This window comes from Cygnus atratus, chromosome 10, assembly GCF_013377495.2.
Source record: "Cygnus atratus isolate AKBS03 ecotype Queensland, Australia chromosome 10, CAtr_DNAZoo_HiC_assembly, whole genome shotgun sequence".
Lineage (NCBI taxonomy): Eukaryota > Metazoa > Chordata > Aves > Anseriformes > Anatidae > Cygnus > Cygnus atratus.
In genome coordinates, this window is record NC_066371.1 from 6,638,998 (window position 1) to 6,662,115 (window position 23,118).

The following is a 23,118-nucleotide window of genomic DNA, read 5'->3' on the forward strand; positions in this document are numbered from 1 at the left end:
TCCCGCTTACTGTGAATAAAACCCCAGCAGCCAACTTACAAAACTCACTTTGGAGAGCTCTGGCTTTATTTCTAGCTCGTAACCAACAGCGCTGTCACTTGAGAAGCTGTGTTGATATGGATCTGCTCTGAGCAGGCTGCGCAGGCAGCAGCCATGCCAGGGCAGACGCGGGGAGCGAGCAGCCGGGCTGTAACTGTGTCACCGGGAGCGATAAAACCCCACCGAGCAGGGCTCACAGGCACCTAATGAGAATCAGATGCAGTGCAGGATAGGCCATGGGCATGCTCTTATCTATATGCACAGGGAATTATGTACATAAACAGTATAATTTGGTTTTACATCTTATTTTTCATCCTCAGCTTCAGGAAGAAATGAGTTTGTTGCTGGCTGTGCATGTAGGAGAGCTCAGTGGTGCATGCTGCGACTGCTCACCCATAAATGCACCTTGTTCCCGATGGGATGGGATCTCTGCTCCTGGTGGCCCAGAGCAAACATCATGACATCTCCCAGGCAAAGGGCAGAGCTCGGGCTGGAGGGAGGAGGGAGCCCAGCAGCACCTGGGGTGGGAGAGGAGAGCGTGGGTCCCTCAGCCACAACGTGCTGCTGTGGGTGGCACTGCCCTTGCTGATATAATGGTCCTCTTTGCCTGGGCCTGCTTGAGGCTGGTGGACTTCTTTAAGGAGAAAGGTTTGCAGTGCTTGAGAGGGACAAGAGGCAAGGACCTCAGGGCCTGGTGGCAGGGTGACTTGCTTCCCCCCAGGGTCCCAAACCTGCTCAGCAACCCTGTTCCTCCCCATCAGGGAGCTGGCTTCATAAATTCCATTCTTGCTGTGTGCTGCAGAGTAGAGGTGATGTGCTCGGTGCTGCCAGCCTGAGCCTGCCAGGAAGGCTTTCTGTCTGGTGTCTGAGATGATACAGAGCAGTCAGTGTTGCTTGGCTGCTTGAAGAAAAGAACAGTGTCTGGGGCAGGTCTACATTGGTGTAAATGCAGCCATTTCTCACCAGGGAAGTGATGTTCTTAACGATTTGCCCCTCTGATTCCCTCCATCACTCCTAAGGTTTGCTCACGTGGTTTGGTTAGAATTTATTCCCTCAAACAAAGCCGAGCAGGGATGCACCTTCCCAGCACGCTGCAGTCCGTGGGGAGGTGACCCACAGCTGTGCTACCCAAAGGGGCCCGGGGGAAACCAGCACCCAACAGCATCCAGCCCCTGTGCAGCCAGAGCTGCGGTGCTGAGAGCTGTGCGATCGAGAGATTTGTGTTAATTATCTACCTGCCTGTGGAAACCTTAAAGATCATGATTAAGGGCAAAGAAATTACACTCAGGGGATATTTTAATGAACAGAGAAAACTCTACTTTGTCTCACAAGTCACTTCTTACATTAAAACTTCCTGGGTTTATAATTAGAAATTTAATGTTTTGTGAACTGTAGCTCAGATTATGTGGGAAAGAGGGTTTATTGCTGTTATCTTCCCCCCTTCCTTAATCAATGCTCCCCCCTCTCCTCGCTGGTTAATGACAGAGCACTTATACCCACCTTGTCTTGCTGAGGAAATTTAGATCTACAGTGCTCTGTGGGTATGTGTGTGCACGCACATACATATTATGTAATAAAATCTCCATCCAGGCAGTGAGTGAACCAGAACTAATGCAAGTGCTTGGCTGTTGGGAAGTGGAGGAGAGGGCGATGTGAGGGCTGCAGGCACCTGTGTGTCCCCCGAGGATGTCACCTCCTGGGGGCTGCCACCCCCTGCCTGGTGGGAGCTAGTGTGATGGGCAGGGTGGCACGGGGGTCCTGCCTAGGGCAGGGACTGCCTTCCCCAGCTGCTGAGGCACCATGCAAAGCATTTAATAAATGTGTTTTAGAGGCAATTATGTAATTATACCTCTGCTGTCCTCCCGAGCTGGGTTCACACCAAGCTCTCAGGCAGAGGCAGGATTTGTGTTGCTCTCTGCAAGGCTGATTTTTTAAAATAGACTCTTTCACTACACACTTCTTCCTCCTTTTACCCTGAGTCTGGGAGCAACAGAGCTTTTGCTGCTGCCTATGCTTGCGTGGGCACCTTGGGAGGGCACCCACTTACTCTGCTGCCCCTAATAGTGACAGCTGTGTCCCAAACCATGCATGAGCATGATGTTTGAGTGTGCAGGGCTCCCCATTTCAGCAGTAAAAGTGCTTGTGGTGTGCCTGAAGGAGCCATCCTCCCTCCCTCAAGCTGTGCTGGTGGGACAGTGCCATCAAAGGAAGTGGCATAGGGAAGAGAGTCAGAAAACTGAGCATCCGTGTGGCTTCAGCCTGGGATAAATCAGTTAAAAAACAATCTGACAGGGCTTTACTGTGGTGCTTGGGAGCTAAGGTGACTACCTGGGGGGAAAAGGAGTTCCTTTGCACTGTGTGGCTTTCAAAAGGTGCAAGGCCACAGGTGCAGGACTAGTGCCTTTGAGCAGCTACCAGCCTGCCTGATGCTTGGCTGCAGGAGATGTGACCACAGGCAGGTTTCTCAACTCTCAGAGCTGGGTTTCAAGCCCAGGAGCAGACTTGTTGGGGGAAACATTTGGGGAACAGCTGGTATCAGCTATCGCTGCTCCTCCTTGTCCATGGGGATGGATTGCATTGCTGTAGATTGCTCGCTTGGCAGCAGTCCCTGTTCACACCCCGTGTCTTGCTAAAACTGTGGGATGGGAATGGAAGATGTGGAGCATCAGGACTGGCTTTATGCCACCTGGGAGTTGCCTGTGCAGAGGAATCCTTGGGTACCATTTGGGTGAGCTCTCTGTGAACCTTTTACTGCCTGAGAAGCTGGTGGTGAGGGATGAGCGAGCCTGGATCTAACCCACTGTGATCTGTATAGCGGAAATCTGGATGCACCCAGAAGGAAGGAAGGGGAAATCAGGACAACAGAAGTTACTGGGCTGAAAACTTAATTAACATGTTGCAAAATCTGACCTGTACTTGGGCTCTTTCCCTTTCTTTTCTCCATTGTCACTTTAGGTTTGGTTTGATTGTTGATTTTTAATATTGCTGCTCAGGATAAATTTTGCTCCCATATTAGGAATAAATTATATCAGCTAAATGTCAAGCTAATGTGTTAATTCTGTTGCAATGCAGTGGAAAATCGTATAACAGAATTCCCCCTGCCATGCACCTTCCTCTGATTCACTCTGTGGCTCAGCTAACAGTTCTGCGGCACTGTAGATCTCGAGTAACTGAATAACAACCAGAAAGTTTTCTCTTTATTGCATCCATCTGCTGCCCTGGGATGAGGAGCAGCTCCTTGTGCTACATCTATAATAACACATCCATTGCTGTACGGGGTACTGGCCCCTTCTCCTTGCTTTCTCTGACAAATAAGCAACAGAACGGCAAATAAAGCTGTGGTTGTCTTTGTCAGCTCCAACTCTTTGTGTTGCAGGCTAGATGAAATACCCACACAATCATGGCACCATCCCATATTTATTTAAAAATATTAAACTATTTATAATGGAGAGGTCATCAGCATGCTGCATTCATTAGTGAGGGCTCCGGGGAAGAGACAGCAGTGAGCAAAAAATACAAACAGGCTCTACACAAAAGAGGGAGCAAAGAAGCATCCTTTTGAAATGTCAGCACTGAGCAGCAATTAAAAGCAGGAAGACTGAAGTATATGGGGTTTCAAGAAGCTGAGCACCACAGCCAGCCACAGCTGGTGGAGTCCTGGGGGCTGAAGGATGGAGGATCAGGTCTGTGCTGCTCAGGGAGATGTGCACAGATTTTCCTTAGGAAGGAAGGATGGAATTGCTCCTTGTGTAGGTGACTGGTGGAGGCAGGTCTGCACACAGCGAGATGCTGAGCACCTCCCCGAAGGCTGCATGCTGGTGAGCACAAGCTCTGTGCCCAGCATGGGCTGGAAAATGGCCCGTTGGGAAGAGGCTGCTCTGTGCCAGGTTGCTCAGAAACTGCCAGCTGACCTTGTACAGCACTTCTGGGTATAACAGGTCAAAGTGGGTGTTAGGGTCTGATGGTAAAAGAGGGGAGTAGAGGGTGTGCTGTCTCTTGCAAAGTGTTTCTAAGCAAATGTCAGTTTGTCCGGTAACAATGTTTGAACTAACTTAAAGCTATTGCAGTGGTTTTATAGCTCTCAGTTCCCTTCATTACATCTCCCGTTGAAATGTGTTCAGAAGAGCTCTTACACCTTGAGCAAGGGCTGGCCGGTCTCTGCTGACTTTGCATGCAGGCAAAAGCTAAATGTGGTACTGAAGCTAGTATTAGGATAATGAATTGGAAGAGGTCAGAACAGATGAGGAGATGAATATTTCATCTTTGGCTTGCCATGCCCATGCAGAAATTAATTTGCATTGGGCAGTTGTGTGGCACTTTTCCTTTTATATTTCTTTTTATCATTCCTTTTTTTTAAAATAGACATGGATCTCATCCAAAACCCAAAGTGCTCAGATGGGCTTTGGAGCTGTCCTCACATCTTCATACTTGAAGTTTCTCAGGCTGCTTTCCGAATACATTTTTTTTTAAAGGTTTCTCGCTGCAACTTTCTTCTTACCTGCTCACAAGATTTTCATGTTTTTAGTGACAATGAAGTTGCTGCCCTTACAAATTGGCCAAACCCAAACCCTGAGCTGTATTTTCCTTCCTTCTCCTGCTCAGCTGCTTTCCCCTACCTGGTTTCTGCCTTTTTACCCAAAACACTTTTCTCCCCCTCACTGAAACTCCAATAAACATTTCCCAGCTCTTAGGGGTCCCTGCAGACATGGCAGCTGAGGATCGTGCTTTCCATTTTCCATCCCATTGCTGGGCTGAGAGCATTTTATATTAATGCAGAATTTTGCGGGAATTCCTAGGGGAACTTTTCAAGTCCATATTTCCTTGTAGTGCTGCTGCTGAATCATCTAGGAACTGAAACTTGCTTGGTTGGATAGCAATGTGTTTTTATAAGTTATCGACATGCTGAAATTGGACCTCGTCCAAGGCAAACCTTCTACTCTGCCTTGAGTCTAATCCCCGTCATACTGTGGAGGACGAACACGACTCATCTCCAGCTAGCAGAGCTGTATGTAGGGCCTGGTGACACATACAGGCGATGGAAAACGGGACCATATATGCTAGGAGCAGGTTTACAGCCGATGTCATAATAGTGCAAGGACAATTCTCCTGTTTCAGATGTCTACAAGGAGTAATTGGGGAGCAGCAGCTCACAAGAGCAGGCACCAGTAGTTCATGGTTGGTTATCGTCCGATGGGCTGCTTTCTCCCAGTTCTGGTTCTCTGCTGGGCAGTGAACTGTCTGCCATTGTGCAATGCAGTTCTGTTTCCATGGATCCGGATCTTCAAATAAGAGCTCATTTGATGCAAGTCAGGAGTGTTAAAACTTAATTCTACTGCAGTTAAAAAAAAAAAAATGAGCCTAAGAGTAAAATAGTGCTGAGATGTGGCTCAGATATGAGAGGTGATCTCCAACCTCCTGGTGCCATATGGATGGACTTGTATAGGGCTTCGCTGATCAGCCTTGGGGTTGTGGAAAGCCTCTGTGACCTTGTGCTGAGGGCTCAGCATGGGCAGTTGAACCATCCCTGCTGCGTGACAGGGACAGTGTTTGGATTTGTCCCTGTTGCTGTGGCTGCCTGTGATGGGTCTGGCATGCGGCAGTGGGCTGGGCAAGGTCGTGGATGCCTCAACCTCCACTGTGCTGAGCAGCAAGGTGGGGCTGCTTCCTCTTGGAGCCTGCCAGGGACGCAATTTAGCTTTCATGGCTGACTGACTGCGTTGGTCCTGCTGCCAGGAAGGGATGGTGTTCAACCAGTCGCTCGTCTTCCTGCTGCTGCTGCCCTAGGCTCTGCGGGCACCTCACGAAACCTGTCCCGTGACTTAGCGGCCTTGTAGCACTGGTGAGTGCCCCAAGGACACCGCAGGCTGGATCTCCGGCTCCCTCCCCTCCTCACAGTTCAGGCCATCACATGTGGAGGAGCTCAGCTCCTGTTCACTGGCCGGGGCTATTTACTGAGTGACCCATGGGCTGGGCGAGCCACAATGGGGCCTTGCGCCATTTCCTCCATCTCTGCTGGTTCAAGCCTCTCAGGGGTGGGAGACTGGGTGAGCTCTGTGAGAGGGGGACGAGACCAGTGGCAGGAGGAGGCCAGGTCTCACTATAAGTTGCCCAGAGATAAGATGTACACGTGACAGAGGAAAACCTGTCAGTGTGCTGACTGTGAAACAAGGAAGGAAGCTTGTAAATACCACACCGAGGAGGCCGGCATGTTCTGTGAGGACAGGCTGGAGCTCGTACAAGCCCTCGTGCTCCTCCTTGCTTCTCGCTTTGCTCATCTGCTGCCCAACTGGAGTTTATTTGTTAGCACTTCTTCCCGAAGCTCGCTCCCGGCAGAGCCACCGCTGAGCCGGCTTTCATCTCTGCACCGTGCTGGAGAGAAATGCGGGGCTGGAGCAGGAAGGAGCGCACAGCCAACACTCCAGGATCTGGCCCAACGTACTTGTGTGATGATGCTAGGAAAATATAAAGCAAACAATGCTGTAGGAATAGCTTAGCCCACATACAATATACGAGAGCTGTTCCCATGATGTTTGCTCAGTCCCTGATTAATTTAGCGCACAGGATGGTCTGGCAGATTATGCAGCGAGACATGCTAATTTGGGCCCGCGGTTCATGTGAAAGAATTACGCCAGTCTGGGAGACAATGCGAGCTAATATTAGGACACTAGGCAGGGAGTCAGGAATCCTCAGCCTGACTGCCACTGACCTGCTCCCAGGCCCCGAGTCCCTCTTTGGAGCTGGTTGGAGAAGAGGAGCATCTCCCTTGATGTTCACCAGAGTCAGCCCTGGGAGCCGTTCATCCCAGCCAAGGCTTCTGGCCATTATTGTATATAAATAGCAGTGATGATGATCATAATCTTTCCATAGGGGGTAAGGCACTGCAGGGGTAGCGCCTGGCATCCAAGATGCTGCTTTTTTTGGATCAAGCTCGAATGTGAAGTAGATGCTGCTTTAGCTTGAAGATGCTTTTACAGGACCAGCAAAGAGCAAGTAGATCAGGGCCATTTCTGTGAGGATACAACATCAGACACAGCGATGAATTCTTCTGCTTCGCTGCTTCAAAAAGCAAGACGGGTTGTATATCTTCCAAATCACTGAATGATATCTTGTGGTGTGTTAATTGGCTCTGCTTCTGAGAACATTTGTGTGTGCTCAGCCTTACACATGTGGCTTGTCTGATGCCTGTAAATCACTCTCATGAGCAAAGCAAAGCCAGTCCCCAGATGGCTGCAGGATCAGGGCTGTGTTGCTGCCTTGTCTGTTGTGGCTTTTGCCAGAATTACAAGTGTGTGACCCAGAGAGGGACCTCCCAGCTACCGCACTGCTGAAGGAAGGGTGCATTGGTATTGCTCTGGAGGAACTCCTCCCCAAACCCTTGTTGTGTCTTGTCATCATGCCTTATGATGACAAGACACAACAACTTTTTCCTTTCTTTTAATTGTATTGAGGGCACCTGGACATTATTTTTCTTTCTTTAAAGAACAAAACCAGTTCTCTGTCATTGAAATCTTTCTCCCAGTCAGAGTTTCTACAGGGAAAAGGGATTTCTACTGTTTGTTCTGTACATGGTATCGCTATTAATATTCTGGGCTTTGACCTTTGACTCTTCACATTGGAGAATAATCCTGCATGGGGGAGGCGGCAGTCAAGGCACTGTACTGCCTCAGTCCTGTGTGCCGGTTAGTTTGGTGAAGCAGAGCCTTCATGTCTAGTTTTATTGTCAAATGAACCCATGAGATGGACACCTTTAAGTAGCTCCATGTAAGCTGTTTAAACCAGGTTGTGCTACAGGATGGTGTGGATTTTTGAGCTTTTTCTTCCTACTCTTTTCTGTGCTCAGGCCATCAGCCTTGAACACGGTTGCATTGTAAGGGACTATCAACTCACTCAATACGCATCCTCTTCAAGAGGCTCAGATTCTCCCTCTCCTTATAGCAGAAACCTTTCCTAATTTAGCTGTCTCCCACTAGTTTTCAGGATTTTAGGGGGGGGGGGGGAAGTTTTCTGTGTAGAAGATGTACAGAGAAAATGGGTGACAGAATGGGACAGGAAGGTGGTACAGTGTAGGAAGCAGGAGAAAAACAGGGAATGTTATCTCCTTTAGCCTCAGCAAAGCTGGCAGTGGTGTTTGAGGATGCAAAGTGGTTCACTGCATATCTGTGGAGGGGAGGTGGAGGAACAAAGGAGAGGATAGGACTTTCAGGGTCTGAAATGAAAGTGGGCAGTGTTGGTGCCTTGGGCACAGAGGTAAGCAAGCCCTTCTTTTTCCAGAAGCAGAAAGGGGGAGGCTTATCAGCTGACACAGATGAGCTTAGGATAGCTTATCTTAGCAGGACAAAGCTATTGTCTACTGAAAAGTCCCTCTTAGCTCATGTGGGCCCATTAAAATAGCAAAAGAAAAATTCCCAGAGAAGAATGTGAAGTGGTAAAACTTAATATGTACCAGACTAGGGGCAGGAACTTGCTCCTTCTGCAACGAGATCATAGACAAGAAAGACTAGAAAAGTCAGGATTTTTTTTCCATTTTGAAACTATTAGTGGTAAATGCTCCTATGTGTACCAAACCTCCACTCCCACAAAAGCTGCCCAAAATGGATACTGTGGGGAGGTTTCCTTCAGGTTTCTTTTGGAAAGTTGAAGCATGTGGCAGGCTCAGCTTCCCTCGCAAAGTAAATCTGATCCTTAATATAACCAACAGGCTGTGCCCTATCCCCTCCGCTCTGGACTTCTCGGGAGCTTTACAAGGCTGGGAACAGACTGACTTGGTCCTTGCCAAAAAGCCGCACCCACGGCAATCACATCCTGGAACGGCAACGGCTTCTGCAGGGAAGATGTGTCTGAAAGAAACTAATAAGCTCAGGAGCACAAATGCTAATGAAAGTTAATGAGATCTGCACTCCTTCATGTGTAGGATTTTTTTGAAAATCTTGCTTCTTAAGATGACTGCTGGTTTCACTCTCTCTGCGGGACACCCCGAGGCCTGCATCCAGGTGGCTGCTCTGTGCCCTTGCGTTTTGCCCAAAAAGTACGACAACATCCCCAAGGTGCTGTAACAACCTGTTGTGTGTTATTTAAGCTGTATGATATGACAGAGCATGTCCTATGGAGCCATTAATTTATGCTGTGGGTGACTTTAACCACCCAAGAAGTATATTAATGGCCCCATAAAATATATCCTGGAGTGTCTTAATATGGTTATGAGATTGATCTTCAGCTTTATATTCCGCTGTGTGTGAAATTATTGAAATAAATTGTAGAGAGAGGTGACATGGTGGATCCCAGCAAGGGGCGAGCTGCCTTTTTCTTAGGATCCCGTGGTCGCAGAGTTGCTCGGTCTCCTGTTGCAAGTGCCATGGGCTGGAGCTCCAGCCCCCTGCCAGTGGGATGGTGGTGATGTCCTGTGCAAGGTGCTGCCTTTCAGGATGGAGCGGGCTGGCACAGCTCTATGAAAACCCCGTGGTGTGCTCCTGTTGCCTGTCCTGTGGCTCTAAGCAGATTTGTTCGTGTCCTGTGCTTGGGAGGATTTCTACAAGTGTGGGTTTGGTCAGCAGCTGGAGTTGGGGCTTTTCTTAAACATTTGCTAGAGGATGGATAGCGGAGTCAGCCCCGCTCCTCTGCGCTACCAGGGAGCAGTACCTGCTTGTAGAGAAACCTGGACACCATGCAGAAAACTCCTCTCTGGCAGGAGCGTGCTGGGATTGCTGTGAACAGCAATTCCTGTTTGGGAAATGCAGCAAACCGTGACTTTCCTACTGATAGATGCTAGCAGCATGAGTGTACTGACAGGAAACCTCGATGTCAGGAAGGCTAGACCTTGTTTAAAGTCTCTCTTCATCCCAGGATCTACACATTCAGGGTTTTTGAAGCCTCCAGGCCTATGATGTCAATGAGGATTTGGGTTTTAGCTGGAAATTAAAAATGAATTCTGCTCTATTAAGTAATCTGTGCTTTTTTTTTTTATATAGCCTTAATCATTGTGATCTTTCTTAATGCTCTCTGGTGGGATCGTATGGCTCTGAACTCTAATAAACCCACAGAGTTCTCAGTGACTGAATGTGGTGTTTCATCCCAAAACGAGTAAAAACCATGTTTTTTCTCATCAAAACTTAGATGAGAACTTTGACCCACTTTAAAATCCAGGACACAGCCTAAGATTTCAGAGATGCTTATGAGACCAAGACCACAGGTCAACGTCCTTTCTGAAAGAACCGTTTTAGCTGCTATTTTGTGTTTGCAGTGGGGCCCAAAGCATGCAAGCCTTCCTCTGAAGGAGGAAGAAGGCATCATCCCAGGTGAAGCTTTGTTAATTAACATTTATAAAGCCCTTGGAGACCCTTGCAAAAAGCAGGGCAGGTTACTAGAACTGAGGTTCCTTACTGAATGCAGCTGGCAGAAGATGGAAGGAAGTCAGTCAAACACATCATGCACGGAGGAAAACTGAAGGGAGAGCCCTAAAATCAAGAGAAACTTCTGGCTAAGCTTTGAGGGTTTGTTAATTACCAGCAAGAACAATTTTTGGAACACGGTGGCCCAGACATGAGCACAGCGTTAGGATTAGGATGGGAACAGATCACACGTGCGTTACTGTTGCAGTGTTTGTGAGCAAACAGAAAACGGCCCTGAGAAATCTGTTGTATCATAAATTTTTATTAGTTAAATTGTTTTTCTAAATGGTGTTTTTCAATTATTTTTCCCCGAGGCAGGCGTGGTGCTGTGAGATCTGGTCAGGGCAGCCACAACGCATGCGATGGTCATGTGGATCCCAGCTGAATTCTGGCTTTGCGGGGCTGTCGCATCACACCCCACGCAAACGGCGGCAATAAAAATGTCACACCCAGGTCTGGCCGTGAGCGGGAGGGAGTCTCCCTGGGCTGTGACCTCACACGAGTGACACAACCTTCAGCTGGCAGGCAGCTGAGACAAACCCTTCCCTTCGGCCACGCTGCTGCCTTTACTCTCTGGAGGATTTAGCCTGATTGCTATTCCAGTTTTTACTGGTCAAGGCAACATAAAAAGTGTGCCCTGATCCTAAAAGTGACAAATGGGGTAGCTGGTTACAAAGCCAGCCAAAGCAGACGTAAGGCAGCTACGGCTGCTGCGAGCTAGAGGATCAGCGCAGCTTTAAGCGTGAAAAGTAGCAAAGCCCCGAGTGGAAAGAAGCCTTCCAGAGAGCTGGAAGGAGCCAGGAGCTGGGCACGGCAGAGAACTGGGGTTTCAGGAGTCCCATCCTGCGTTTCCCTTCGTTCCCAACTTCCCAAGCACTGACAATCCCACAAGTTTCCCGCTGCTGTGCTGCGTGGCAGGGGGCAGAGCATCCCTGTTCCTGGTCTGGGGGTGGCTGTGCCACCCGGGCCAGAGCGTGCAGCTGCGGAGCGCTGCCTGCAGTGCTGGGGATTTGATGAGAGCCGTGGGAGGGAAGCGGCGATGGGGATGCTGGATGTGAGGGACAGGCTTCTTCCTCCAGGACAGCTAGAAGGGCAGGGACGGCACTGCTTTTGGGGTCTGTGCACCCCCAGTTACTGCACCCCAAGCTGCCAGCATCGCAGATCATTTCGGTACACAGGTGGCTGGAAAGATGGGGGGATGAGAGCGACATGGGGAGCAGCAAAAGTCCCTGGGCTGTGCCAGCAGAGCACCTGTGAGGGCATCGTGGGGAGCGGGATGGGGCTCTTTGTTTCCCTGGGTCACTTCTCAGCCCCGATGAGTAGCGAAATAGGGCAGGCACGCATCTGACAGCTGAATTCCTTGCTGGAAGGGGTTTGGTGATGCATAAACTGCTCAGAATGAGGCCTGGCTTTCAGGTTTGGAAGCACGGGGTGCGACCTGGAAGGGACAGCTGGCTGCGCACGCCTACTTATTTTCCCCCGTTTGAGTTTTTGCACTGGCTCTGGGTAACTTCGGAGAGCTGGGGCCAAGGGCAGAGGGATGGATGGATCCCGGGGTGGATGGATGGATAGATCCAGGGGTGGAGGGACAGATGTGTGTCTCCCCCCGCCCCCGCCACGGCTCTGACCGATTGCACAGGAACCCAAACCGCCCACGCTCGAGTGCTGCTCTAAGTTCAAGCCCCCAGAAGCGGAGAGCAGAGACCAGAGCATCCCCCGCTCCCACCCAGCCTCCCCGCAGCGCTGGCACCACGCGTGCAACTTTTCGCGCGGCCCCCCCCCGGCCCCTCCCGCAGCTCCCCCCGCAAGGTGGGCAGCGCATCGGGGCCGCGCCCCCCCGGGGCCAGCGCAGGACCCCCCCCCCCCCCCTTTTCCCATCCCCTTCCCCGACCCTCGGGGGCCCGGCTGCCCGCGGGGGGGGCCCGGTGCGGGGCCGGGGCTCGGAGGCGGGGATGCGGGCGGGGGCCGGGCCGGGGCGGGCCGTGCCAGGGCGCAGGCGCCGGCGGCGCGGAGCGGGACGGAGCCGAGGGGAACAAAACAAGCGGGGGGACGGCGGGCACCGGGGGGAGAGAGCGGGGACGGCGAAGGGAGAGGGGGAGCGCAGCGGGCCCGCGGCGGCCGAGGGAGGGAGGGCGAGGAGGAGCCGGAGCTGCTGGTTGGGAGCTGCTGGTTGGGCACTTTTTGACTTATTTTTTTTTAAATCATTTTTTTTTCTTTTCTTCTTCTTTTCTTTTTTTTTTTTCTCCTTTTCTTTTTTCTTTTGTTATTTTTACTTTTTTAAATTTCGATTTTTTAAATATTTAATCTTAATTTTTAATTTTTTTTAATTTTCGTATTTTTCATTTTTTTTTCATTTTTCTTTTTCGTTTTTCTTTTTTTTCGTTTTTCTTTTTTTTTTCTTTTTTCTTTTTTTTTTTTTCATTTGTTCATTTCCATTTCCCATTTTAACTTTGGTTTCCCGTTTTTTTCATTCCCCGTTTTTTTCATTTTCCGCTTCAATCCGTCCCCCCCCCCCCCCCCCCCCCATTCCCCCAATATTCCTTTTTAAGCACGGGAGGCGGCGCGCTCCCTTCCGCGGCCGCGGAGCCACGCTGGGGAGGGCGGCGGCGGCGCCGGCGGGGATGCCTTGAGCGGCCGGCACGGCTCGGCTCGGCTCGGCTCGGCTCAGCCCGGTCTATGAAGCATCGGCTCGGCTCCCCCGCGCACCTGCTTAAGCGCGCTCCCGCGGGCGCGGAGGGCCGCGCAGCGCCATGGCGCGGGTGGTGCAGAAGAAGAGCCACTGGGCCGGCCGGGTGCGGCAGTGCGCCCTGAGCCGGGGGCCCGGCGGGCAGCTGGGCTTCGTGCTGCTGGGGGGCGCGGAGCACGGCGAGTTCCCCTACGCGGGCGCGGTGGTGGCGGCGGGGGGCGGCGAGGAGGCGCTGAGCGAGGGGGAGCTGCTGCTGGAGGTGCAGGGGGTGCGCGTCTCCGGGCTGCCTCGCTACGACGTGCTGGAGGTGATCCGCAGCTGCCAGGAGCCCATCGTGGTCAAAGCCGTCCGACAAGGTGCGAGGTCCTCGGGGTGTGCGGGGTCGGTGGGGTGGGTGGAGAGGGCGGCCTCGCCCTTCGTGGCACCGTGGGGTCCTGTAGGGGCGGCTGGGGGAGCCGCGCGTGTCCCCGGGGGCGCGTTTGCCCCCACGCGCGTGCTCCCCTTGGCTGTGCGCCGAGGTGCCCGCAGAGGTGGGGACGGGCACGTTGCACCCCGGCTCAGCCCCGCAAGCGACTTCCACTGCGGGGACGCCCCCGGGGGTCGGCTGGGGGTCCCGCAGCCGGGGCCAGCGCGGGCAGAGGTGCCCACCTCCCGCCTCCGAGCATCCTTCGGAGCAGCCACGCTGCTGGGTGCCAGCTTGACCCTGCTCCGGAAAGTGCTGGCGGGCTGCCACCATCAAGGAGGGGACGGCCACCCCGCCGTGGCAGGCTCCCTATCCCTTCGGGTTCCCCGTTCCCCCGGCCAGAGCGCACCCAGCGAGCAGGTGAAGGTGCCCCGTCACGGTGCTCCAGCCCCGCAGCACGGCTCTGCTGGGAAGTTTGGAGCCTGTGGGATGGCCCCAGCCGAGTGCCAAACCTCCAAGAAAACTGTCCTCGCCGAAGGAATGCCTGTGCCCCCCCTGCATTTTCTCCGCTTGATTAGAAAGCGAGGAGGGGAGCGCCCGGGACGGAGGGGGAGAGGAGGCTGGGGAAAAGTATGAGGAAATCGGGCAGGTTTTCTTGTGTGCTGATCGCTTTAGCAGGTGTTAAAATACAGCCTGCGATGTTGCAACGGGAGCGGCGGCGGTGGGTGACGGAAGGTGTGGGGGTCGTTCCCCGCAAGCAGTTTGCCATTAAACTTTGGGTTATTTTGGAAATGCTGCCTAGTGTAAATAGAAACTTGCCACGGGAATACACCAGAAGGGACAGAATTTGATAGGAAACGTGTCCTAGCTCCGGGAGGGTCAAAACGAGAGGCAGACAGCTGGCTTTCAGCATGCTGGTTGGGCTGAAAGCCCTGCCCAGAGCCAGGGCAGGCACCTGAGCCTCGCGCCGCCCTCGTCCCGAACCAAGCCTGGTTACTGCAGGGCTGTGTTTGCCCTTTCCTTCTTTCCTTCTTTCCTTCTTTCCTTCTTTCCTTCTTTCCTTCTTTCCTTCTTTCCTTCTTTCCTTCTTTCCTTCTTTCCTTCTTTCCTTCTTTCCTTCTTTCCTTCTTTCCTTCTTTCCTTCTTTCCTTCTTTCCTTCTTTCCTTCTTTCCTTCTCAGAAATCCCCTTTTTTCAATCATTAAATACTTCTGTGGTCTGAAAGCCGCTCCGTGTGCCTCCCTCAGTGAGAGCTGGGCGTCCGTGCGCTGCTCTGCACGGAGCGGGGAACTCCCTCGCGGATCAGGAGTGTATGCCTAGGAAAGGAGAGTGCTTTAATTAAAATGCTGTGCTTCTACGTTGATTAAAAATCTCATTATGGGGATGGCAACTGTCATTCCACAGGAGGTGTGTGGCAATAGAGCAGACAGCGAAGGAGTGTGAAGATGAAATTGTAAACATATGTTTAACTCTGATTCTCCTCCTCTTCCCAGTTCCTAGTGCCCAGTCAGCCAGTCCTGAAGTGTTAGGGCAATCCTAGCCTGGAAGCGTATACGTTTTATTGCCTGGTCTATTTTGTATGACATTTATAAGGCTGGAAAAACAGGAAATTTACTCGAAATGAGTCAGTCATCTGCCAGCCTGAACAGAGAAAATAACCGTTCTGACCTTGCACTTAGTGGATGACAAGGGAGCAGGCTGTGAAAGAAAGGTTGAACAAGCCGTGCGCTTGCTTTATCATTAAACTCCGGTTTATAGACTTACAGGTCCACGTCCAGTATTTTCTTTTGCTTTTGTGAGTTGTAACTTTGAATGGGTTCCTACAAAGTACAAAAATGGGGAACGTATGTGAATTTGCTTAATTGGAATAACTGCATTTAATATTGCTCGTATGGGATTTCTTGGTCCTTTGCTTACCCTGTGAGAGAGAGAGCGAGGAAATCTAAACTTAAAGTTTTTTTCCTTTCTCTTCCCCATATGTGCCCTTTTTCGGTATTATATTTGAGAAAAAATATATACTGCTAGAGTTGCTTGGGTTTGGGGAGAGAGAGGAAGAACCTGCTGTCATGTCTCCTAGTAACTTACAGAACTGTCAAACGTGTGAAAGAAACCTCCGTTAACACGCGGTGCTTTTATGACTGTTTCCAGCTTACATCTGTGCCCAAATTCTGCTGGATTTGGCAATTAACTCCTGTGGAGGTAATAAATGCAATTTTATTATTGCTTGGTCAGAGAGTACAGAATTAATAGATGGGATTATAGGAGCCGTGGTAGCGTGTTCTTCTGTAAGACTTGCAGTGCCTTAACACGGTGGTTTCTCGGCTGCGTTGCTGACATTGTGGTTTCCTTGAATATACTTCACATCATTCAAAACAGCTCTTTGAGATGAATCAATAAGAAGTGACAGTATTTTAAATCAGGCACCCTGTTTCTTTTTCATGTCTCCCGGTTCGCAGAGTCGGGCAGAACGAGCAGAACTTCATCGTGCCGTCCTTCACAAGGCTTAAGGCCGTGTCTACCACAGATGGATCGTGTTTCATTTAAGGAAAGATATTTGGGCTTTCCATCTCCCTCTGAAGGAAGCATGGACATATTCAGAGAGGTTTCAGATTGTGGCCTTTTATTTCTGTACTCTTTGGTTCGATGGCCTGTGCCAGATGCTCCCCAAGCCGGGTGCTTGGTAAGGAGATCTGTCAAAGCCCATGTTTTCATACACTTATTTAAAATGTTTCTCAGTTCTGTGTTCAACTCCTGGCTTCCGTAAAAAGTCTCTTTCAGGATCCTAAGCCCTAAATAACCAGTTGCTTTGAAACCATGAGATATTTCAATCAGTTCATGCCATTAATAATTTCCCTGGTATTTGGAGCTCCCACAGTAGGGAGGAGCTGTGTGGTTGGGTTTTTTTAAATCCACATTCAGGGCAAACGGGCAGGTGTGACCCCAAACAGAAACAGTCACTGTTTACCGTGTGCTATCAGCTGCATTTGTTTCTTTTCAAACATTAACTTGACCCTGAGATAAATCGTAAGGCTCGGTGCGGTGGCTGTGCACTTCGGTGTCGGGCTGGCATTCGCTGCAGGAGCCAAGCGCCGAGTGTTGAAATCAGCTTCATCGACCGACGTGAACAAAAACTGCTTCTTCCAGAAAGTTTCCACGAGCTGGTCTTTGGGCCTTTTCCTTTTTCTTCCTGGAGAGGGTTGGTGAGACAAGTGGTGTACTCCTATAGTTAAAAAAGAAAAATAATGAAAAAATCAAAAGAACGTGAAAAAAATAAAAAAGGTTGCTGCGTCTGTAACTTTATGTGCATCCAGTACTTTTGCCAGCTCCGGGAAGCAGCACAGCACCTCTGGGCACCTCACACTAAGTAGGTTACACCACTTGGGGTTGGACCTGCTGATCTCTTGAGGTCCCTTCCAGCCCCTACAGTTCTGTGATTCTGTGATACGGCGGTGCCTGGCATTGCGTCTGCACCTCCGTGAGCTGCAGCAGGGCCCGTGCTGGCTGTTTGGGGCATTTGGCTGCCTCTGCCCGAGGGAAAAGCTGCCTGGGGAGACCGGGAGAAATACAGCGAGCTCTGGTCGTTCCCAGGAGCTGGTTTCTGCGGCGTCAGGCGTGAGCCCCCAAAAAGCGTTTTCCTTTGGTGGTGGTGCAGCCGAGTGCCGCTCGCTGGCACGGTGAATTTTGTAAGCGTTTTTTTCCGGGTGACCCAAATTCTTTGAGGCCTTAAGTGGATTTGAAGCGGAGTGAAAGGTTTGCCATCCAGAAATTTGGAGATGTTCATGCGTGTTAGATTTATAAGGCCTGTTTTCGACAGCGACCCTCTGGGATGAGCGCTAGGCAGGGCGCGTCACTACCGAAACGTCAAATAAAAGAAGACAGAATCTCTTTTTCGCATCGCTTCTCGTATATTTTGTTACAAATCAGTAATCTTCTCTCTTTAAAGTGCTACTTCGTTTAACAGTCATACATGTATGTCTGCCCGTTGAAATAGTGCTGTTAGGAGGACCTTATCTTCGCTCTGCCTGCGTGTACAGTCCGGTACTTGTCAGGATTTAGTCTGATTGTGCTTGTGACGAAGCAGGCCATGGAGCTGTCCTCCACGGAGCTGCGAGCGAGTCAGCGCCCCCGAGATGGGTGGTGGAGCCGAGGTGCCACGTCCCTGTGCCGTAAAAATGCTGGGGAATTAATACAATCCTTTTAATGGCATGAAATGGGATTATGTTTTCCTCAGTAAGGTCAATCTTTCCACCCATTGTGATGGGACTCCAGGCTCCCTCTTTATGGCCAGCCAGATCACGGCACAATTAAATCACAATTAAAGTCTCATTACGAGCAGTCTTTCAACAGGATTGCAAAAGAAGATGTTAACACCATCCTGTGCGCTGTTTCAGTTTATTTCCTAAGACAGTTACAACTTCTGCATGAGCGAACTATCGAGCTGCTGTTGTGAGATTTAAGGTTCCTCTTCTGCGTGCCGTGTTCGAAATGGAAAATTCACCTCTTACCAGGTTTGAAGGCCCAACCATCAATAGCTCGACATGTTTCATTTTTTGGGGAGTCATCTTTTACTGGTCCAGGCTGCGATCATTCATGAATCTTCTACCATTTCTGTCTCTTTGGTGCCTGAGAAATATCCTGCTCCTTCACGGTGGGTGCGCACACAGGGAGACGGTTACTAAAGGCAGCGACACGAAGTTGTAAAAGTCTTCTGAGCAGCATTTTTGTGGCTGTGCAAAATGGGTGATCAGGGCCAACAAGTCCCTCATTTGTTATGTTTCAGCATCGCTCAGTTTGAAGGAAACTGAGAAGATGCTGCTGCCTCAGGGGCATTTTCTACTGAATTAGCAGTGTCCGAGGGTGGGCAGCGGTGGCATCCTTAGGACTTCTACTGACGTGCGTGTGTTTTGTTTTGTTTCTTTAATTGACTAAGTTTCTTATTTGCATTCTTTACTCTGGACATATGCTATAGTTGTTAGTTATTTCACGTTTTTGCTTCTTTTTTCCCCCCATGATCTCTCACTTCAGTTGGAACTCATAAACCAAAGCGTGCGGGTTTTTGATCTGTGTGGGCTTCGAGTGACTTAAATTTTGTGATGAAAAGCATGGAATGGTGGTTCTGTGTGCACAGGTGCCATGAGTTTGTAGAAGCAATCTCATCACTGGGATCAGATGGACGGGGCTGAGCACCGGCCCTCATACCCGAGCACCATCCCGCTCCGGTACCAGCTCCAGGAACAGCAAAATCCAGGATCCCCTGGGTCTGTATTTCTGCAGGAATTTTCTTTAGCTCAAAAAAAAAAAAAAAGCCTTTTAGAAACTGAGTGTTATCACCCTCGCTGTGCTGGATGAAGATCCCTGCTGTCACCAGAGGCACCACGTGTGGGACGGTGGCAGCAACGTCTCGGCACTAAGCGACAGCACTGCTGAGTGCGGGAGCAGCTCCTGGAAAACACCATTTTCACTGCTATCATCATTCCCTTTGTCTCTTGACACTGAATATTCTGCTTTCTCACTCTTCTTAGGGCTTGCGCCACTGCTTTTGGCGAGCTACGCCTCTCGTTGAGGCTTTTCGCACCGTCTCAAGATCCCTGTATGAAATGCGTGCCCTGTTTTCAGTCTGGGCTTCTCTGCGAGGATCTGCTGTTGGGCAACAAACCTGAGCCTGGGCTATTGGCCAGAATTTGTTTTCTGCTGATCTGATGGAGAGCCGTGGCAGAGGCTGCCTATTTCCAGAGCAGCTTGGCAGCCTTTACGCTGGGCTGGTATGCTGGCAGCCTTGGAGTTTTTTTTTTTCCTTTTCTTTTCACTTTTCCTTCCAGCCCAGCTAGGTGGGCCAGCATCCTTCTTGGCCCTGTCGGAGCGGCGTGGCTCGGGGCAGAGGGGCTGTTTTTGTCCGGATCCACCTTTCATTTTCCAAAGGTCAGACGTTCCATCCATCCTCCAGCCTCTGACGTTGGCAGTGCTTTCCAGAGCTGTTCTGCTGGAATGATGGCACCGTTCTCTGCTCGTCCCCGCTGCTGGCTTTGGCATCACTGGTGCTGGACTGTTTTGTGTTAGTAATCTTCTTTAAGCCTACATATATATTTTTAACTGCCCCTAGTAAACCTTTCAGAAGCAAAATAGTGTTGTTTTTTTTCAGGTCCTGATTTTTTGGGTTACATTTTTACAGTCATGGCTTTTGACTGAGAACAGTTCCTGGTTTTTATATTTCAGAGGCTTGTACCATAACTTAAAAGAAAGAAATGTAAAAATATTTGTTGGTTTTCATTAAGCGTCCTTTATCAGACTAAACAACATCACTCATTATTACGTGGTGCGAAAACAACGTAAAGTGTCCTGTCTTCGCAGGGGAAGCAGAACAAAACAATGGAAAAATAAAACAACAAAAAAGAAAACAAACAAGGAAGCCGTTGGGCTGACTTGCAAAGTGGAACAGAGGCACTTACAATTGCAAGGCATTTGAGCGAGGAATCAGCTTTACATGGTTTGCTAATCCTTGACGAAAGAGTTCATTGTCTTGGATTATACATCTGTAATTTTGGAACCCGAAAGTCAGTGTCTTGGTGCAATTAGGTTGGGAAGAGAGAGGCCGGCTTCTCTTTCTTCATATCCCTAATCACAGTGGCTTTTTTTAAGGAGAAAACCTCAGCTCTGGGGTTTTTCATTTAGTTGTTAACAAAAAGCCTTTGAAAAAGAGGCTGCCGAAAATCCAGCCACTCCCTCAACACAAACAAAGCCGTGCAGATACCGTGTGCTCTCAAAAAAACTTTAATGTTTTAATGGGAAACTTCTCATATTCCCATGGTGCAGATCCTGCACTAAGTGGGTATTAGCCCGAACTGATGACAGACGCAGATGTCTTGATTGTATTTATATACTTATTTACTTGGATGCGTGAGTGAAAGGGGGGTAAGGTACCTCCAAACAGGTTAAAGTGGGGAAGTGAGGACCTGGGCTGCAGAATAACCGTGAGAAAAACTCTCTTACAAATAGCAAGGGATTTGCAAAGAGCGGACGTATCTCTCCTTTTCCAAAGGTGCATGTACTACTCCCCGTTGGTAATTTAAGCATCAGGGATACAGGAGGGTGCTCTGGGTCTCGGGCCTTCAAAGAAACAAGCCATTGATGTTTTGCTGGAGGCTGAGGATGGCTGGATGAAAGGCAGAGGACCGGGCTGCAGGGGGTGAAGGATGCTGAAAGTGTTGGGTTCAGCAAAGACTTCCCTGCTCACTGCTGGACGTGTTACCGATGCTGAGGCCGCCTCCAGCCTGTAAGTGGGAGATGAGGAAGGGAGGAGGATCTGCTGTGCAGCAGCAAGCCTGTCCCTCAAGAGCAGAGGCAGGGATGCTCTGTGCAGGGCCGGACAGGCGCTTGGCTGTTTCCAGCTGATTACAGAGCACCGTCCCTGGGCAGTTTGGACAAACATCTTGTTCTGGTCACCCTAAATGCCTGCGTCAATGTATAATCTAGTGCAATACCCGGTGAGGATGCTGGGTCTAAAATAACTCGTGCTGCTCGGGGCTGCTGCTGGAGGACAGCTGGGGACGCGTGGCATGGCGTGGCCTGGGCGAGCTGGCATCCAGCAAGCGTGGGGAGAGACCTGTGCCCGCGCTGGATTTGGGGCCGTTGGTGTCTCCCCATGGAGCATCCCCTGTGCAGGGTGAGCAGTGGCATTGCAGAAGGTTTTCGGCAGCCGGCGGTGCTGCTCGGGCATCCTTCTGGCCTCGGGGCAAGAGAGGGATTAGTTTCATACACGACAAAGAGCTGTGTCCTTCTCTTTCTCTGGTATGCATTTTTCCTGAAACAGTGGAGTGACTAATATAGAATATGGTCTTAGTTCGCTCTGCCCAGTGGTGGAGAGGAACGGCAGCGGGCCGGCTGCGTGAGCACGTCCGCCGGCTCTGCCGGGCTCACGGGGCGCTCCGAGGATCGCAGGCTGGGGTATTTTTTCAAGTCCATAAGAAGCTGTTCGCTTATTGGGGGTTGGCTTTTTTTTCTTCTTCTTTTTTTTTTTTTTTCTTTTGGTTAAATTATCTTCTGCCCATATCTCAGCAAATTCTGCGCATTGGTTTTACGTGCAAGTATCAAGCGTGCAGAGCAGCGGTATGCAGCCGTTTGTCAGCTTCTGCGTGGTCTGCGTGCGCTCCGGGCTCCTGATATTACTCAGACTGTTTCCAAAGGGAGGTCCGAGCCAAAGAATATGATGCTATGCTCACCCTAGCTGCATGCCCCATTTTTTTCAAATGAAGAAGTACAGACCGGCTGAGAATATCGATCGCTGACCTAAATTCACGCGGAGGTATTTCTGTCTGAACTTACAGCATCGCCTGCGTGAATCCTTCATGTGGCTGGCAGCTTTCATCTCTGCGAGGCTGCACGGGGCAAAAGCCAGGCAGGGCGCTGAGGACAGCGGTGCTGAGCTGGTCCAAGGGTTGGCTTCCCAGGGAGGTTACGTATGGAGGAAATTTCTGTATCAGCGCCCAGCCAGAGAGGAGGAGCCTGTGGAAACAGTGTGCATCACCTATCAAAATAGTTAGAATTCTTGGGTGAGGCTCCTAGGGCATGTGACCGGTGTGTGTTTATGTAGATATATTTAATTTTTGCACTTTAGCAGTCTGATTGTCAAATGCTGTTTCGGTAAGGAGTTCTGGAAGCTTTTCTCTATTTTTTTTCTTTTTTCCTTTTCAGTGGAAACTTATCTCATGACTCCGAGAGCTCCGGCTGTCAAACAGCCAGTGCGGTAAATTCACAGTAAATGGCAAAATTCGTTGGTGGAACGGCTGTTTGGAAGCTGAAAAGGAGCAGTGTAAAAACACCCCGTAATGACCCCGAGCAGTTCCCCTGCGCGTTCCTGCGTGGGGTGCACGAGCAGCCTCCGGTCCTGTTGAAAACGTTTATGTTCTGCTCCGTGCCGTTCCCCTGGTGAAACCGTGCCCGTGGTGCTTGCACAAGTCCCCTGGGGGAACGTGGTGTTTGTGCGAGCCCCTTTGCTTGTGAGACCCCAGTGGGACAGGACCCGGCTCCCTGGCAGGCGCCGCGGGGCAGCTGCCGCGACCTTTGTCTGGTGTCCGTGAGGCATTTCGGGAGGGAGGGAGGGCGAACCCGAGCGCTCCTCTCCACCTTATCTGGGAAAGGTGCCTGGTTTCGCCCTGCTGGCAGCCCTTTAAAGGCAATAAAGTTGCGTTCGCTTCCCTCATTCCAAAGGCAGGTGGAAGTTACACGTTAACCGGCGGTGATTGGTTTCGGGGGGGTGGGAGAAGGAAGGCAGGCTGGGGGAAATGGCGGGAGCCTGACAAGCCTGGGGAAGCTGGGGCCTCGTGGCCAGGCAGCGCGTAAACCTGTGGGATATGTCCCTGCCTGGATGCAGGACAGGAAAAGCGGGAGGGCGAGGTCTGTAAGGTCTCAAAGCGATGCTGGAAGAAGCACAAAGCGCCTGGCCGGGATGCCTGCAGCAAGGCCACGGCCCCCCCGATCTCAGCTCCCCGTCACCGCCGTGCCTGGCTCTGGGCTGCTCCCGGCAGCGCTGAGCAGGGGAGAGGGGAGAGCGCCCGTGGAAAATCCAGCCTGCCCCCCGGGGCCTTGCCGTGCGCTCACAGAGCGTTTCAA

General features: G+C 50.7%; 1 protein-coding gene across 26 annotated transcripts in view; it reads left to right on the forward strand.

Annotated features, from left to right (window-relative positions):
- Nucleotides 1–13,088: 13,088 nt before the first annotated feature.
- The window catches only part of MAGI1 (membrane associated guanylate kinase, WW and PDZ domain containing 1), a 326,290-nt gene continuing 316,260 nt past the window's right edge, over nucleotides 13,089–23,118 (forward strand). For 25 of the 26 annotated variants that reach the window (XM_035546638.2, XM_035546640.2, XM_035546642.2 and 22 more), the window contains exon 1: nucleotides 13,089–13,466. In XM_035546638.2, the coding sequence (XP_035402531.1) occupies nucleotides 13,175–13,466 (292 nt within the window). In that variant the 5' untranslated portion in view covers nucleotides 13,089–13,174. The remainder of the gene's footprint in view (nucleotides 13,467–23,118) is intronic. The other variant, XM_050712791.1, reaches the window with a different exon arrangement.